The sequence below is a fragment of the Rutidosis leptorrhynchoides genome, chromosome 5, assembly GCF_046630445.1.
Source record: "Rutidosis leptorrhynchoides isolate AG116_Rl617_1_P2 chromosome 5, CSIRO_AGI_Rlap_v1, whole genome shotgun sequence".
NCBI lineage: Eukaryota > Viridiplantae > Streptophyta > Magnoliopsida > Asterales > Asteraceae > Rutidosis > Rutidosis leptorrhynchoides.
The window spans coordinates 266307231-266319952 of NC_092337.1; the positions used below are offsets into that span (position 1 = coordinate 266307231).

A 12722-nucleotide genomic window follows, 5' to 3' on the forward strand; every position below is an offset into this window, starting at 1 on the left:
ATAATAGTAACTGAAGGTTTTGATAAATACAATAAAGTCTTGAATCGATTCCAATACATTTTATAACACTTGACCCAATACTTAAATATATTAAACATTGAAAAAACAGTAACCGTTATACGAAAACTAGTGTGAAGACAAATACATCGTATTCGTGTTACAAAAACTAGTTATATAAAACATTGATATAGTGTGAAAAACATGTTACATTGACAACGCGATCAAATCAAGTCGGGCCACAGGAATACAAACCAAAGGATTAGCTCTAGGAAGTGTGATTCCAACTCCCTCATTCATATCGACACTCGTAAGTTTCCCATCTTTTCCAGCCTTCCACTCGAAACACTGGATCATTGCACCAAGCGTTGCTTGTACCACTTGCAACGCTAATGACGTCCCAGGACACATCCTCCTCCCACTTCCAAACGGTAACAAATGAAAATGTTGTCCCCTAACATCAAAGTTGTCATCTTCAAACCGTTCAGGCTTAAACTCCAAAGGTTCATCCCAATGGTTTGGGTCTCGTCCAAGGGCCCACACATTTACAAAAATACTAGTGTTTGCAGGAATATGGTATCCTGCTACTGTGCAATCTTCTGTTGATTGTCTTACTATCATTGGGCCTGTTGGGTGGAGTCGTAACGTTTCCTTGACTATTGATTGTAGGTATGGAAGGTTTTGTATGTCTGATTCTTCTAAAAGTCTGTTTTTTCCTACAATTTGATCGATTTCTTCTACTGCTTTCTTCATTATGTGTGGATGGTTGATTAGTTCTGCTAAAGCCCATTCAATCGTTAATGCAGTAGTATCTGTTCCTCCAGAAAACATATCCTGAAATGAAATGACAGATGGATATATTAGCTAGTATTTTTAACGTACAGATAGATATTATTAAAAGTTAAAAAGATCAGGTTATCGGTTATTTGGTACCAGGATAAAGGCTTTGATATTCTCTCGAGACAGCTTTATCTCTGCATTCTTATCTTCCGCAACATCAAGTAAAATATGGAGCAAGTCCTTTACTTTTACCGAATTTTGTTTTCTTGCCTCTTCGTGCTCTTTCATGATCCTCTCTATCAATGCATCAAATTTTCTACGGATCTCTTTTAACGTTTTCCCAAACCCCTGTACATCAAGATTCTTAAAGATCCATATATAATCCGAGAGGTTAGGTTTTCCCAATATATGAGCTATTTCAGTTATCAATTTCCTCATTTCCCCTGCATCATTCTCATCTTCTGAGCACCTTAGGCCCATTAGTATTGTTGAAGTCAAATTGTTTGACATCCTCACTAGCTCCCCTTCAAGATCTACCGCCTTCTTAGCTTCAGCCTTTTGAGATAATGATATTATAAAATGCTTAATCTCATTGTGCCTAACTGGAAGGAGTAAGTCAAGTGTTTTACCATTTAAGAGTTGTGACATGACTATTTTCTTCATGAACTTCCAATAGGGTCCATAAGGAGCAAATGCAAAGTCTTTTGACCCATAAGTTAAATATGCTGCAGCTGAGTTGTGGGGTCGGCCTAAATACGTATTTTCATACGTTTTAAGAAATTCTTTAGCCGTTTCTGGTGAAGAAGCAACAACACAGGGTACAGAGCCCAGAAAAATGTGAAAAATTGGCCCATATCGAAGAGAAATCTTGTGAAGGGCCTGGTGTGGGATTGGAGCAATGAGGTGGAGATGTCCAATTATCGGAAGCTTAAAAGGGATCGGTGGAAGATTGGGTTTTGTACGATTAGATTTATTAAGGAACAACCGTAACAAGATGGTGGAGATCAACCATATGATAAAAAGGAGTAAGTAGCCTTGAAAGTCAACCATAGTTAGGAGAACTTTTGAAGATGATGATATGTGTGTAGATACAATTCATGTTATACTATGATTTATATAGAATGAAACCTTTGTTTCGATGTTATCATGAATAGAATATATGTTGTCCACATATGGTTTTATTCTTGTTTAACATCATTTTAGCCAATATTATAATTATGGTGATGTTTATTGGAACGATGTGCAATTGATAATTTTTTAATGTTTTTTGTGCTTGTAATAGTATTATTAATATTATTATTAAATTATAATAGTATTATTAATATTATTATTAAATTATACCATACTTCAATTTACTTACTTAATGGCCCAACAATTTCGACTAAATAACAACATTATAAATTAAGTTGAAGGGGTCGGGTCAGTACCATGTTATTAGGTTGGGTCAGATTTGGGTTGGGTCATCTTTCGTAAATAATTTTGAAATTCTTTTCACGTTTTGTATTATATACAATGTATGTATGTGTGTTTTAGATTATACACTACATTTTACGTTTTACTTTACGTTTTACGATTTAAACTTTACTTTTACTATTTATTACGTTTATTTACATTTTACGATACTTACGTTCGTTTTACGATTTCAAGTTTGTTTACTCTATACCGTTTACCTTTACGTTTATGATTCACGTTAAACCTATCACTTTGTTCACATAATGTATAAACTTTAACAGTTCTCGAACATCAACCCTCATGAAACTTCATGGAATGAAACTTCATGGCATGCAACTTCAACAAATATTTATTAAATAAATAATCCATATTTCTTATCAGCGAACAACAAATTAAATAAATATTTATTTATGCAACTAAAAAATATTTTGCACTACACATGAAATATAATAAATAAACTATTAACATATATATATATATATATATATATATATATATATATATATATATATATATATATATATATATATATATATATATATATATATAGTGGTAGAATCAAGAGGGAAGTAACCAATCGGAGGGAAGTAGGGGGAAGCAAAAACTTTTTTTTTTCCGTTATTTGAAAAAACTTTGTTCACGAACATTATAGATGAGATGAAAATAAGAACATTTAATAGAGACACTTTGTGATAAATGTTTTTATTTTGGCGGAAAAACGCTCGAAGAAGTAATATATAACAATTATCGTGTTTTTCGAGCGTATATTGAGGTTTTAGCTATTGGGGTTTAGATATTAGGGTTTAGATATTATGGTTTATAGGGTTTAGATATTAGAGTTTAGAAATTTAGGGTTTAGGGTTTAAATTTAGGGTTTAGAATTAGGATTTAGATTGAGTTTTTAACACGAACGGTTTAAAGTTTAGGGTTTAGGGTTTGGTGTTTTGGGTTTATGGAATAAACCCAAAACACCAAACCCTAAACCCTAAATCCTAAATCCTAAACCCTAAACCCTAAACTCTAAATCGGGCTAAATTTTACTTCACAAAACATGAAGAAGAAAAAAACGTTCATATTTTTCACGAACAATATTATCTTGAATGTTATTTTTGTCGATCGTTTTCCCGCCTAAATAATAACACTCATCACAAAGTGTCTCTTCTAAATGTTCATATTTTAGTGTGATCTTGATGCCGGAAAAAAAAAATTCCAAAAAAAAAAATGAAATTTTGTTTTTTGCTTCCCCCCGTTTCCCCCCGATTGGTTTCTTCCCCATTGATCCTGCATATATATATATATATATATATATATATATATATATATATATATATATATATATATATATATATATATATATATATATATATATATATATATATATATATATATATATATATATGAGGAATATTCAAATGAATTCAACTTAGCTCCTTACTAAGCTTTTTTAATATAATTTTGCCGTTCCAAAAAAAAAAAATGAATCCAACTTTTAAGTTGAGATTCAAAGGACAAATCAATGTGTGACATGTGGCTAGATAATCACATGTGATTGAAATTTTTTTTTTCAAAAGTTTTTTTTTCCAAAACAAATTTTGTTTTTCAATCAGATGTGATTGGATTTGACATGCAGTAAATCATATGTGATTCTGCATGCCAATCACATGTGATTGTAAAACTCAATCATATATGATTATGCATGTCAAATCCAATCAAATGTGATTGAAAAAAAAATTGAAAAAAAAAATATTGTTTTTTGAAAAAAAAAATGAATTTTTTTCCAATCACATGTGATTGGATTTTATATGCAGAATCACATGTGATTGAGTTTTACAATCACATTTGATTGGATTTTGACAATGTTAAATTTAAAAAAATATGTATATTTTTTAAAAAAAAAACTTTTCAACAAAAATAAATTTTTTCAAAAAAAAAAAAATTTTAATTTTGTTTTCAATCACATGTGATTGTCGCGCCACATGTTTACTCTGATTTGTTCGTTGGATTTCAAGCAAATTGTTGGATTCAAGGGATTAGAACACACACACACACACACACACATACATATATATATATATATATATATATATATATATATATATATATATATATATATATATATATATATATATATATATATATATATATATATATATTAGTGAGCAATGCCTGTGAGTTGCACGAGTTCTGCCACTATTTTATAGTTTGATATTCATGTTTCAATGGTTGTATAATCGGGTTTGGTAAGATTCATGATGAGTTTCGTAATATTCTTAATACATGCATGAGATTTATGTAAAATTAATTAGTAATAATCACATCAATTCTTATGAAGTTTGAAGAAATGAATTTATTTGAAAAGTAGTCAACTTATTAATGGAATTCTCATCTTGATATTCTAACAATTACTTATATAATGTAAGACCTTGCATACTTAACAATTACTTATATAATGTAAGACCTTGCATACTTTTTAAATTTTTTTACTTAAGATAAATAAAATTTAACATAATAATATAATATGATTAGGATATTCAAAAATTTTGAGTCATTGAATGTAGAAATGAGAAATAAAATCAACATTAAATCATACTATAATATTTCATTTCATATATAAAATTCTTATATAATCACAAAAAAGTGAACAAAATCTAACAATAAATATTAACTAATCTATGTTAATATGTTTCCTTGTTACAAATTGAACTTCACTACTATTCTCATTTGTTCATTAACAAATGAACATTATAAGTACTTACATTTACATACATTTTTACAATGAATTACTATCATAGTTTGTAAACTCCATTCATATCAATATATCATGCATAAAGCAATGATATTTTGATCGTATTTTGTTATTATAACTACATTGAATTAATTAAATTAATAGTAAGTCAAGATATAACACAATACATAATAATCACAGTTATAAACTACAATAAAGGACTACATAAATCAAATAACATTAGTTGAGTTTCTACATATATATATATATATATATATATATATATATATATATATATATATATATATATATATATATATATATATAAGAGTCGATACAAAATTCATATACACAAAGAAACAACACCTTTGTAATGGTTGTTGTAACTTCTCTCAAACAATAATTGTTCCATACTTGAAAGTCGATTGAAGGAGATGCAATACTAAAGCAAACTATTGAGCTACGTATGCAAGTAAAATGTTGAGTATATATTGAAAGGACCTATTCATATCGATTATAAATGATTCACAATAGTTGATTACATTGCGAGGTACTGACCTCTATATGATACATTTTACAAACATCGCATTCTTTTTCAAAGACAAACTTTCATTTCAACGAATGTTTACAAATATGCATACCAATGATATTAACATGTTTCCCAAATATAATTGACTAATCTATCATTCATCTATTAACAATCTTTTTGGACTCGATGATTTGAATGCAACGTCTTTTGAAATATGCCATGAATGACTCCAAGTACTATCTTTAAAATGAGCAAATGCACAGCGAAAGATTTCTTTCATACCTGAGAATAAACATGCTTAAAAGTGTCAACCAAAAGTTTGGTGAGTTCATTGGTTTATCATAAACATTCATTTCCATCATTTTAATAGACCACAAGATTTTAAATATTTAACCGCATAAGTAACCAGCGTACAAAACATGATACACATAACCTGTATATAAAAAATCATTCATATGGTTAACACCTGGTAACCGACATTAACAAAATGCATCTAGAATATCCCATCATTCCGGGACTCTCATCGGATATGATAAATCGAAGTACTAAAGCATCCGTAACCTGGATGGGGTTTGTTAGGCCCAATAGATCTATCTTTAGGATTCGCGTCAATTGGTGGCAATTATAATAAACATCAATTCTTAGGCTACCAAGCTAAAAAAGGTGATATCCGGTATAATAATCTAACCATAGAATGTAGTTTCAAGTACTTGTGTCTATTTCGTAAAACAGTTATTAAAACAACACATGTATTCTCAGTCCCAAAAATATATATTGCAAAAGCATTTAAAAAGGGAGCAAATAAAACTCACGATACGATATTTTGTAGTACAAATATGCATACTATGATACTGAACAATGCAGGGTTGGCCTCGGATTCACGAACCTATATTAGTTACGTATGTATTAAAACATGTAACAAGTGTATATATATACACTCATAATTATATGTAAACGAGTATGTATAATTATATTATTAATATACTTTTTATATTAATAACATATATGTTATATTAATAATATGTTCTATATATATAAAGTAGTTAATATATATTTCCAAAATTACATTTATTAATATACATACTTTCTTTTTAAAATAGTTTAATCATGTAATTTAATTCAATATAATATAATAATAAATTTTTTTATTAAAGTTTATAAATATGATAAAAACATATATTTATATGTTAAGTAATATAATTTATTAATATCATTTTAATGAAGGAAATATAGTGATATGTAATATTAATATAATTATATTATACATAGTAAATATATTTATCTGTATCAAATATTTATTTGGTAAAATAATATTAATAATATCAATAATGAATAAAAGTTGTATTATTTTGTAATAATAATAATTATTTTGATAATAACAATAATTATATTTACAATGATAATAGTAATTTTGATAGTAAATAATAATTATTTGTAGTAATACTAATATCATAATAATTATAATATTAATGATAAAAATGTTATAATCATGTAAATGATATAATAATACAAATAATGTTAATAAAAATAATAATAACAATGATTTTAGTAAAACGATAGTTTTAAATTCCATACTTTTTAATAATAATATATTCTAATAAAATGATAATTTTTAATAATAATAATTTTTAATAGAATGATAGTTTTAATAATAATGATAAATTTTAAATGATGATAATAACGATGCTTTAGTAATAATGATAATAATAATTTTCAATATTAGTGTAAATTGTCTTAATAATAATATTTATTAAATATACTAATTATCATAACAATAATAATAATATTTTATAAAAATAATAATTCTATCAAAAATGATAATTTTTAATAATAATTATCTTAGTATGATAATAATAATATTTTATAAAAAAAATGATGTTCTATTAAAAATGATAGTTTTAATAAAAGTGATAATTTTAATATTAATGCTACTATTAATAATAATAATAATAATAATAATAATAATAATAATAATAATAATAATAATAATAAAATAATAGTTTTTAGAAAGTTGTTTATTTTTAATAATAACGATAATGTCAGTAATAATATCAATGATAATGATTATAATAATAATTTTTAATAATAATACTAAAATTAATGATAATGTTAATAATAACAATAATAATTATTAGATAGTAATAATAATAATGATAACAATAGCAACAATAGTAATAATAATAATAATATTAATAATAAATAAAATAATAATAATAATAATAATAATAATAATAATAATAATAATAATAATAATAATAATAATAATAATAATAATAATAACAATAATAATAATAAAAGTGACGAGAGTTATACCATCCTAATCTCATCGCCATTGACCCGCTATCCTCAATGTACCTATCACACCCCTAGTTAGGGCCAGGGTGAATGTGACATTAATATCAAAAATACCAACATATTATATAATGAGAACGGCACTATATGATAAAAACAAACTTTATTGAGTACGCAGAGGAAAAATAGAATTTCTTTACAAGAATTGAAATTACAAGAATGTAAATAAATGCATAAATAATAAATGTGACTCTTTCTTCAAGTCCTAAAGTCCAAGTAGCATCACATAGATAAGAGTAAGCTGATCAATCGCAACCTGAGACAAAACATGCTAAAGTGTCAACTAAAAAGGTTGAGTGAAGTTCATAGGGTTAACAAAATAGTTGTCCGTTGTTTAGACCACAAGATTTTTATTTATAAAGGTAGATCTCGCAGGGATCTAAAAGTAGTGCCAAGTTTATGATATTTAGACTAAACAGTTTCAAAGTTTGTCCCGTGACAAGTTGTACTGTCCATGTCGGTTTGAATCATTATTAAGTAATACAATGACTTGGTCAAATGAATATGGGACGTTACTCCCGATAGGCCTACCCCTAATAACTAAGCATGCGTTATGTAAAAGCAATTAAAAATATCATAGTGGAGACTTGCAGGACATAGCCAGGTATAGCATAGTTTAGTAGTTGGTACTTGTGTGTAAGTTGTAAATAATAAAAGAAGCATGTGTCTCACCCCAGTAAGTTAAAATAAATTGCTAGCAATAAAGAGTGGGGCTATGAAGTTCACCTTAGTAAGTAGGAGAAGAGTTTGTTATTCCTCAAAAAAGAAGAGTTGGATGAATGTGAGCAGAAAGTCAACCTAATGACATTTAAGAGTAGTTAAATGTTTGCCCAAGTTTAAGTTTAAGTATGCAAGTGTTTAAGTGTAGTTCGTTTTACCAAATTCCCATTTTTAATAAGCTTCCACTTTTAGTAAGTTTCCATTTTTAACAAGTTAGTGTTGAACACTAGTGAGTCATTCTTAATAAGTCCACCACTTATTAAGTGTGTAAGTGACTAGGTGTTGTTCACTTAGTGAGTGTATGATTACTATAGTCGGGTTTGATATTGTGCACCATACCCAAATATCTATGCCACCGCCGAGTCACTTGAATGATCTATTATTACCGGTTGGCCCAGGATCTCTTGACCAGAATCTAAGTCTTGACATTCGAGATCCACAAGCGTCCCATAATGGTACCAAGGATCACCCTAGGCCTTAAGTACTGTTGACGTTCGAGTAATCTCACATTATCGTGTATGTTATAATCTTATGATATAAGTATTATAATATAAGTAGTACATCATAAGTGTTAGTAGTAGTATATGTGTTAGTAGTAATAAATGTTGTTTTATATAGTAGTAGTAATGTAAGTGTTAAGTATATAGTATAAGTGTTAAGTAGTAGAACTAGTTAGGGTTTAAGTAGTAAGTAGTAGTATTAATTAATTAGGTTTAATTAATTAGAGTAGTATTATTTAATGATTAGGGTTATATAATAAAGTAGTATTAGTTAGTAGTAATAAAGTAGTATTATTATTTAGGTTTAATAATGATTAGTAGTAATAAATAATTAGGGTTTAAGTAGATGATTAGGGTTTTAATAAATTAGGCTTAGGTAAATTAGGGTTTGAGTAACAAAGATTTAGGGTTTAGTAAAGTAGGTTTAAATTAGGGTTTACTCTCTTTTTTTTAAACCGTGAGTATAGGTATACATGTATATGTTTTAATTTTTTTTTTACACATATATGTATATGAGCCGTAGGTTTGTATATGTATATATGTTTATGTATTTTTTTTACAACAAGATTATACATGAAGATTAAGAACAAGATTTAATTAAATGAATGAATGAATTAAAAGTTTAAGATTTAGGGTTTATACCTTGTAGATCTAGATGAAATTAACAAGATAAGAATAGATGACTTTAAAGATAGAAGATCAAAACCCGAAAAATTCAAGAACACGTTTGAAGATCTTGATGAACACGATGAACACGATGAAGATCTTCAAGAACACAATGAAGATCAATTGAAGATTACCCGGAATCAAGAAGCAAATAATCAAAACTTCAAAGTGGTGTAGGGTGGTGATCGGTTTTGGTGGAAACCGATTGGTGGTGGCGGTTTTTGGTGGCCAAAGGTGGCGGCCAAAGTGGTGGTGATGGGTGGCGGCTATGGTGGGGTAATGGCCAAAAGTGGCGGCCAAAAAGAGAGGAGAGGGAGAGGTGTTTAAGAGATGATTTGTGATGAATGAGATGAGAAAACCTAAACCCTTGCACCTCCTTTTATACTTGAGCTAGGAAGGATCTAGATATAGGGTTTAGTTAGGTTTTCTTGGAGGCTAAGTTAGAAATTAGGGTTAGGGTTTAAAGGGGGATGGTGGCCAAAAATTTCAAGGGTATAAGGGTCTTTTCCCTTGCCCTAAATGACGGCTAGGGTTAGGGTTTAGTGAGGGAACCTTTTTCATTTTAGACCTTGTAGTTTGGTGTGTTTAAAAGGGTTCCTTATTTGTTTCAAATTAATTATTTAAACACCTTAAGTTTTGAGTTATTACTTTTTGTACACCATGTATGTAAGATCATTTTAATTACATCTTTTATTAGTTGTCATTTGTTGCACAAAGTTATTTAGTGCGTTTTATAACTTTTAAAGTTGACAGTTAAGGATCAAAGTTTATTCATTTCACTTAAATCTTTTATTCGGGCATTAAATTTAAAAGGAAGAAAATATAGATGGAAAAATGAGGGTCGTTATAGTACCTCCCCATTATTAGAAACTTCGTCCCGAAGTTTTAGGTAGATTTCTCGTTTGCCTCAGCAGTTGAGAAGAGATGGGGGTATTTCCGTATCATTTAGTTTTCGTGTTCCCGTGTATGTTAGGGGCTTCTACGCGAATCCCAACGGACTTTAACGATAGAGTTTGTTTTTCACGTTCCCTGGTATAATCGGGGCCCTTACGTGAATTCCAGTTAGTGTTAACAATATGGATATTGTTTTGTTTACACGTTTGATCTCATGATCCTTAACCTTAATAGGTCGTTTACAGGTGCATTAATGCAGAGATCTTTCAAGGAATAACAAGAGTGTCGTTTGACTAGTTTTCCTTTAAAAGGAAAAATGATGCTATATCAGCATGAAATGTATCGTTGAGCTCATTAAAGTCTCGAGTGTTCATGCCATAATAGTAGGGTAGATAAATAGAATGAATTTTCAGTTATGAAATTGATGCATGGCTGTTGTTTGTTATAGATGGTACCGGCTTCAAGTTTCGAAAGGTAACCATAATACCTTTGGTTTTCAAGAGATGTCTAATAGACAAATGAGATGTTAGTTGGGAATTCATTGACCTCAGAATAATACGAGTGATTAAATGAAAGACATCGTTCAGTATACATGAGAACTTGTCCTTGGAAATAGTTTTTGAATGTAACTTTAAGATTTATGATTTCAGTTTCATGTCGAATCATAGATTAAAACTTGACTATAATAACATCTAGTTGCAATCCATGAAGGAAGAAATGTTTAGAGTATCTTCATAAATGTTTAAGGTAACTCCTTCAGAGTAAGAAAGTCGTTTTCGCACAAATGGCGGGTCGGTCTATTATTTACTTATGAGTTTAAATGTGGATGAGAATAAATGTGAATCATTGATTATAAGGTATTGTTTCTACCATGAAGGAACCTTTGATTCCTTGTTTAAAAGATCGTAGTATTGATGTTTACGAGGGTGTTGTGGTTTAGCCGTGAAATACCGGAAGTAGAAACTTCTTAATGATTAGCATAGCAAGGAAGAGATGATGTACGTAAAGAGGTAGGTCTCGTTCTTGCACGGAGAATGAGAATAAAGGTGATCCAAACACATTGGAGAGCAATACGAAAGTTTTAATAATAAGCCAAAGTAATTTTTGAAAAGTTGCGACGTTTGATATAACAATATAAATGAAAGCGGAGCTATTAGTAAAGCTTGAGTTATGTACAACACGTACTATTTTATGTGAAATAATTCGAACAATACAAAAAAAGAGTTGATTAAAAAGAAAGTATAATTTGATAAAACAAAGGTAAATTGATACAATACGAAAGTGTTTATATAATAAGTGGAAGTAATTTTGGAGGATGTGACGAACTGAAGTTCATAGTAAAACTAGGGTTATGTAAAATTGGTAAAATAATTTCGATTTAGTCAAAGTGGAAATTTGTAGAAGCGAAAGTATAATTTGATGTGTACTAGTCAAAATACGCAAAGGTAAATTTATGTACAAGATTTTATAAATCGCATAAGTGAAAAATAATTCTTTTTTTTTTATAAATTTCGGGATAATTTGAAAACAACGAAACAGGATATTTGTATTTAAGAGATTATTTGTTTGAGAAAAATTGATTGAAGATTTTAAAATTCCGGAGAAATAATTGTGTAATAATTGTTTCGAGGTAATAAAAACTAATGAATTGACCTTTATCATGGCATGAGTTCTTGGACTCAAAATGTTAACATTGAAGTAAGAAGGATCACAATGTGATTATTATCAAATGAGTAAATTTCTCAGAATAAGTTAGGATTTAGAGTTTCGTATAAAAGTGTTTCAAATAAAATTTGCAACTTTGAATCGTTCGAGTGATAGTGAGAGTTCGAGAACTCGGTATGAATAATCTGACAGTCGCATAGTCAGGTATAAATAAATGCTAAAGCAGTGACTTTCAACTATATAAAGATCGTTTGAATTCAGCCTTAATTGGCCTGAGAGGAGGATACGTTAAAGTATGATGGAATCATTTCAGTTGTTACAGCTGTTTTTCAGAGGTAGTGAGTGTAGCTCAAGTCACAACTTGAGATGGTGTGTTCCACCTTTGATTTTCGAATTGACAATGATCGATTATTATTTGAGTATGACACCATTACTTGCATGG

The 12722-nt window shown here is 28.7% G+C and overlaps 1 protein-coding gene across 1 annotated transcript; it reads right to left on the reverse strand.

Annotated features, from left to right (window-relative positions):
* Window positions 1–204: 204 nt before the first annotated feature.
* On the reverse strand, window positions 205–1846 carry LOC139848417 (cytochrome P450 93A3-like). Its single transcript, XM_071838154.1, has 2 exons — window positions 931–1846; window positions 205–831 (listed from the first exon to the last, which is right to left on the reverse strand). Exons 1-2 carry the CDS (start codon window positions 1825–1827, stop codon window positions 205–207), a joined length of 1524 nt encoding a protein of 507 aa, XP_071694255.1. The 5' UTR covers window positions 1828–1846.
* Window positions 1847–12722: the final 10876 nt, after the last annotated feature.